Below are 5,445 nucleotides of genomic sequence, written 5' to 3' on the forward strand. Positions count from 1 at the left end.
AGGGGTGGTGACTCCATCACCTCCCTGGGCAGCCCATTCCAATGTCTAATCCCTAATGGCATACCTGAACCTCCCCTGGCACACTGTGTGCTCTTGTTCTGTCACTTGTTACTTGGGAGAAGAGACTGACCCCACCTGGCTACAATTTCCTTTCAGGTATTTGTAGAGAGTGATGAGGTTCCCTCCTACTTTTCTCCAGGCTAAACACCCCCAACCAGCCGCACTTTACAGGACACGTGCTCCAGACCCTTCACCAGCTTTGTTGCCCTTCTCTGGACAAATATAGATCAGTTGCAGACACAAAACTTTCACAGAGAGGATTTGCATTAATTATTCAAGCAGTTTCTCCCTTAAGGCTCTTGTTGAACCTGTAGGGTGGTTATGGTCTAGTAAGCTCCACCTTCCGTTGAAGTTATTTTTGGTTTGTTTTTAGTTGGAAGTAGATTTAAAAGAGCACATTGGATCTATCTCTCTGTTTAAAGTGAAGTGCATAGCTGTGCAGCTGGAGATTAGATGTTCCTCAAAAGGCACAGCCATGTCTTTGTGCACTCAGTGTTCAGATGTTCTTGTATCCAGTGTAAACGACACAGAACTGGAACTTGCCTGAACAGTTGAATGCTGTGAGGGCTGCAGGGCTTTTGTAGTATATTTTGTCATATATTCAGGTGAAGTCCCCTGTGAAGGTGAATTGTATTTGCTTCTGGCTTGCCGTGGTTCTTGTGTCATCTGCATTCTTTCACCCTTCTGGGGTTTTCCAAAGAGTGCCAATTAATCCATGATGACAGGCTGGGTGATGGTTACTGCTGTACTGGTCAGACTGCTCCTCCAGTTCGCCCTCTCACCTGCAGGTTTTGTGGCTCTGTGAGTGTAGAGTTGTCATGTTTACCCCCACACTTGCAGCCCACCACGCTCAGTAAACAGATTTGCATTCACACACCAGGCTGTCACCTGGAAGATGTTCTCCCTCCCCTTCAACTGTCTGTGTGAGAGTTAGTAGGAGGAGTAGTAAAAAGTGAGTAAATAGTGAGGAATAGTAAAAAGTCAATTCTCCCAGTTTCAACGAGTAAACATGAATTAGTTCCCAAGTGGTAAAGCAGGTATCTGGGAACTTGGGGCTCTCATAGCCTGAAATCTTAAATTACTCATGCATGAACAGCCTTCTGCCAGCCTGCAAACCAACCTAGCATAACTGAGTTTGCAGTTTTTTCCTTATCATTGGTGTTGTTTATATACAGATCAGTGTCCCTTTCACTAAAATGCTACTGACTAGATGAAGTGCACTTAAAGTAATAATTATAGACTAAAATAATGTCATTTAAAGAATTACCAAACAAAACAAAGAAACAAACAAAAAACCAAAAAACCAAAAACCAAACAAAAAAAACCAAACAAAAAACCCCAAACCAAAAAAACCCCAAACAAACAAAAAAGGCAACTCAAGATGGTCTTCCTCTAATAAGCATGTCAACTTCTGACTGAAAATATTAAGCTATGCTATCATCTTCTGCAGCATGGATCAATTATTTCTTCAAGCCATGTAGTATTTGAGAACTGTAGAGAATTGCTTTTTATGCATTTGAGATTGAGGTAAATCTGGGCTTCCACAAGCAGGTGAACACCATTAGCTGCCACCAGCAGCAGCTTTGCACCGTGGTATTCTAAGGGAGGCAGGGAGATGGAATGAATTACTGCAGAGTGCTGCTTTATAGCTGTTCAGCAACTGAATCTTGAGTGCTTTGGTCATCTTCACAGGTATGGATCAGATCTTAAAAAAGCCCCACGAGCTACAATAATGCCACCACCAGTGAATCAGAACTCTGAGATCCGTGGTGGACTCTCAAAAAAATACTGCCGAATCTTGAAAGATGGAATGCAACCTCACACACTGCTTTTAAATGAAGACAGAACATTTGGAAGTGGCTGAATGATGTAAGGAAATCTAAATCTGCTGACTTAATAGCAGAGCCTGGAATCTACATTTCTGTGGTGTTTTTTAAGAGCCACAGGTGCATATTCCAGGAAGGAGGGTATAACAAGGAAAATGGGATGTCACAAAATTTAGTGATTTTAAGTCCTTAACTGGCACATGGTCAGAGATTAATGTGAATATTTAATGATTCATTAGACAGTACAGAAGAGTTTCTACATTATTACTGATACAGTATTGTATCAGTGTTGTGTTACTGAATTACTGCACCAAAATCAGAGTTGGTTGGTAGCTTTTCCTCTCTACTGAAGTGGATTCCATGTGTGTTATCATTGGCTGTAATTCTTCACGCAATTTCTTTCAATCCCAACACTACAACAGGTTTTACTGCTTATGAAGATACAAATCTCATAAGAGCTCAAATTGTGGGAAAAAGCAACTGAAAAATGTGTAACTCCCCCTTAACCACAGAGTGTGGTTGAGAAGGCCTCACCTTACCAAAGACCCTATACAAACCATTTCTTTAGAATTTTTTTCTTTGACAATATATAAAATACATTGCATACTGAAAAGACTTAGATTTCTTCTAGCAAGCAAAATGTAGTGGTCTGGGATCTAACCCACTAGAAATATGGAAAGTAGAGAGAGAGAGAGCATGATGGAGCTGCAAGGACACATTAGGTTGAGGTGCTTATTGGATAGTTTGATTTAAGTAGTTTTTATCTCGGTGCTCAGCATTCAAGGTAGATTTCAGTAGATATTGCGAAATGATTCACCATTGCTACAGTGGAAGAACAAGCTCAGGGTGTGTCTGGAATGTATGGTTCTGATTTCAGTGGTTCATTAATTATTGCTGAATTTAATCTGTTGCAACCATTGGCCTGCAGAAAAAGCATTTCAGTTCAAAAATCTCTGCTTAGCAGGGAAAGTTGGCTTGATTTGTGAGTAAGCACAGGGACATTAAATATGTTCTGGTGAGACTCAGTGTTACCAAGAGAATAAGGCTTTAGTGCCTGCATGTTTTAAAGATGGCTTTCAACCATAACAGGACAATTGTGTGTCCCTTGATGCATAGCTTGCTTGAACATAAGGACAAACCACAACTTATGGGGCTGTTTGTGTCCTGGAAAGATGCAGGCTTCTGTGTGTCAGCACAATTTCTGCATGATAAAATCCTTAAAACTGAGATTTTCCCTTTTTTTTCTTTTCCTGAGGTAAGTATGGCAATAAGGGCAAAATTAGGGTTGTAAAAGAGGTTTCCTGAAAACTTGATGCCTCCTAATTACCTATCCCATTCTTCTGCTCAGCCCTCCATTCCACCTGTGAAGAAGGGAAAGGGCTGAGGGAGAGGGAAGCCATAACTTCTGTGATGTGAGAAATCCCCTACCTCTTGGAGGCCACTAGAGTGAGCATGTAAGAGCCTGCAGAGTTTGTAAACTTCTTGCATTGCTTACATTTAGGTGGGAAGAGACTATGCAATGCTACAGCCAAAGAGGGATATGGAGACAAATGAGACAAATAAAAGTGTTGCTTCCAGAGGATATAGGTGCTGTAGACCCCAGGGTGCTTCCCAGCTGGCAGCTAAAGCACCACAGAGCCACTCACACACACACAAACACGCACCCCTTCTCCAGCAGAATGAAAAGAGAATCAGGCCTGACCAGTGCTCAGCTGTCCCTGAAATGCTCCCCCCTCCCCCTGTATTCCCCCTAATTTTACTGCTCAGATGACATCCTATGATGTGACATGTCCCGTTGACCTTCTGGGATCAGCTGTTCTGGGTGTGTCTGCCCCCAACTCCTTCTGACCCCCAGCCTCCTTGCTGGTGGGGTGGTGTGATAGGCAGCAAAGGCCTTGGCTTTGTGTAAGCCCTGTTCAGCAACTACAAGATATCTACTACCAACACTGTTCTCAGCTGTTGTGAAGAAAATTAACTCCCTCCCAGCCAAATCTAGCACAGACAGCCAGTGCACATGTAAATATGTTTCACTTTTTAGATCAGTTGTGAAACAGTATCAATTGTAGTTTGAGATCTTTACTGAGATTCCTGTTCTTGAAGGATCTGACATCAGGTGATGGGTTTTTTAAATCACTCATCTGTTTCTGAACATTCCAAATCAGATGTGTTGGGACTATAGTATTTTCTGTAGTTCATATTTTGATGAAGACAGAAAAAAGTTTCCATAGGAATTATCTCCTGCACAGCCTCACTATTTCTGAATTTTCTTAATTCCTGGTTTTGTGTGAAACATGGGAAGATTCAGCATGAAGTTCCATCTATACAACAGTTTAGCTCATTAGACATGAGTAAATCTTGCTGCTGCAGCTTTTTGCAGACCTCCTATCCTATACTGAGCAGTAAAACTAAGTTATATTAGTTATTATAAAAAGCTTATATTGGCTTTGCATGTTTATAACAAGAGACTTTCAGAATGTCAGCTTAGTTTTTACAGGTTTGTTAGCTGACTTCATGGCAGTTTTTGGGTATGGCTTTCTGTGGCCCTGCTTCCAACTCCACATGATGATTTTATGTGATGCATTCATTCTGGACTTAGAGTCTGTATTATTGTCAAGTCCTCTGGGTTAATGCAACATATTAATATAGATATACATGGTTGTGCTGAAGAAAAATGCAAATGCCCCTGTCTGGCAGCTCCTTGGAATGTCTCGTAAGCCAGAGACTTGCAGAGGCTCCACTTCTGTTCTCAGGAATGAGTGCAGTTGGCAGAAGTTCACTGTCACAGCTGAGACTTGAGTTTCTTAAGCAGCTGTTGTGTCCTCCAGGCCACTTGGAGGTGCTTACAAGCCCTGCAGCTGGTAACAGAGAGACTCTGCTGCTGGCAGCCACACCTCAAGCTTACTCCTGTTTGCTGGGTTTGCTTAAGGTGGGCAGGTGGGTGGTGCCCAGCAGCTTTTCCTTTGGTTAACTTCTAATGCATCTCTTTCCAAAGAGGATGATCCTGGATCAAGCAATATCTGTTAACAGTGGGTCAAAGTTAATACTTTAGTACAGGGAAGGGAGAGAGAAACGATGTTGTATTGTATTGTTGTGTTGCATTGTGTAAAGGATGTGTTGCATTGTTTTGGACAAGTGTTTTTATCTGGAGACTCCTTGTTAAACCTGGGTGACAGCTGCTGCAGCTTTGTACCCTCCCAGGCCACAGAGGCTCTGAGTAAGAGCGGGCACACAGCCCTGACAAGCCGGTGTTAAGCAATTTGCTGCTGTCTCAATCTCAAAGCTGCTGCTCCTGTGCATCCCTCTAGGGCACACACATGATTCTTCTTGAACTGATTGCATGTCTGCTATGACAGTCATGTCTGTCTACATTCAGGAAATCTTGTGTTTGTGTGTGTGTGAGTGGCTCTGTGGTGCTTTAGTTGCCATCTGGGAAGAACCCTGGGGTCTATAGCACCTATATCCTCTGGAAGCAACACTTGGATTTGAAATAAATATGCTCTACTTATGACTTTTCTGCTACAAAACCTGAAGTTAAAAGGATTTTTTTTGGGGTGTAGGG

At 42.3% G+C, this 5,445-nt stretch overlaps 1 protein-coding gene across 1 annotated transcript in view; it reads left to right on the forward strand.

Moving 5' to 3' along the window:
- Window positions 1-4,538: 4,538 nt before the first annotated feature.
- Window positions 4,539-5,445, forward strand: part of PEX3 (peroxisomal biogenesis factor 3) — a 15,087-nt gene continuing 14,180 nt past the window's right edge. The window contains exon 1 of the mRNA XM_005420139.2: window positions 4,539-4,596. Within this exon, the coding sequence (XP_005420196.2) occupies window positions 4,539-4,596 (58 nt within the window). The remainder of the gene's footprint in view (window positions 4,597-5,445) is intronic.

The sequence above is a fragment of the Geospiza fortis genome, unplaced genomic scaffold (assembly GCF_000277835.1).
Source record: "Geospiza fortis unplaced genomic scaffold, GeoFor_1.0 scaffold162, whole genome shotgun sequence".
NCBI lineage: Eukaryota > Metazoa > Chordata > Aves > Passeriformes > Thraupidae > Geospiza > Geospiza fortis.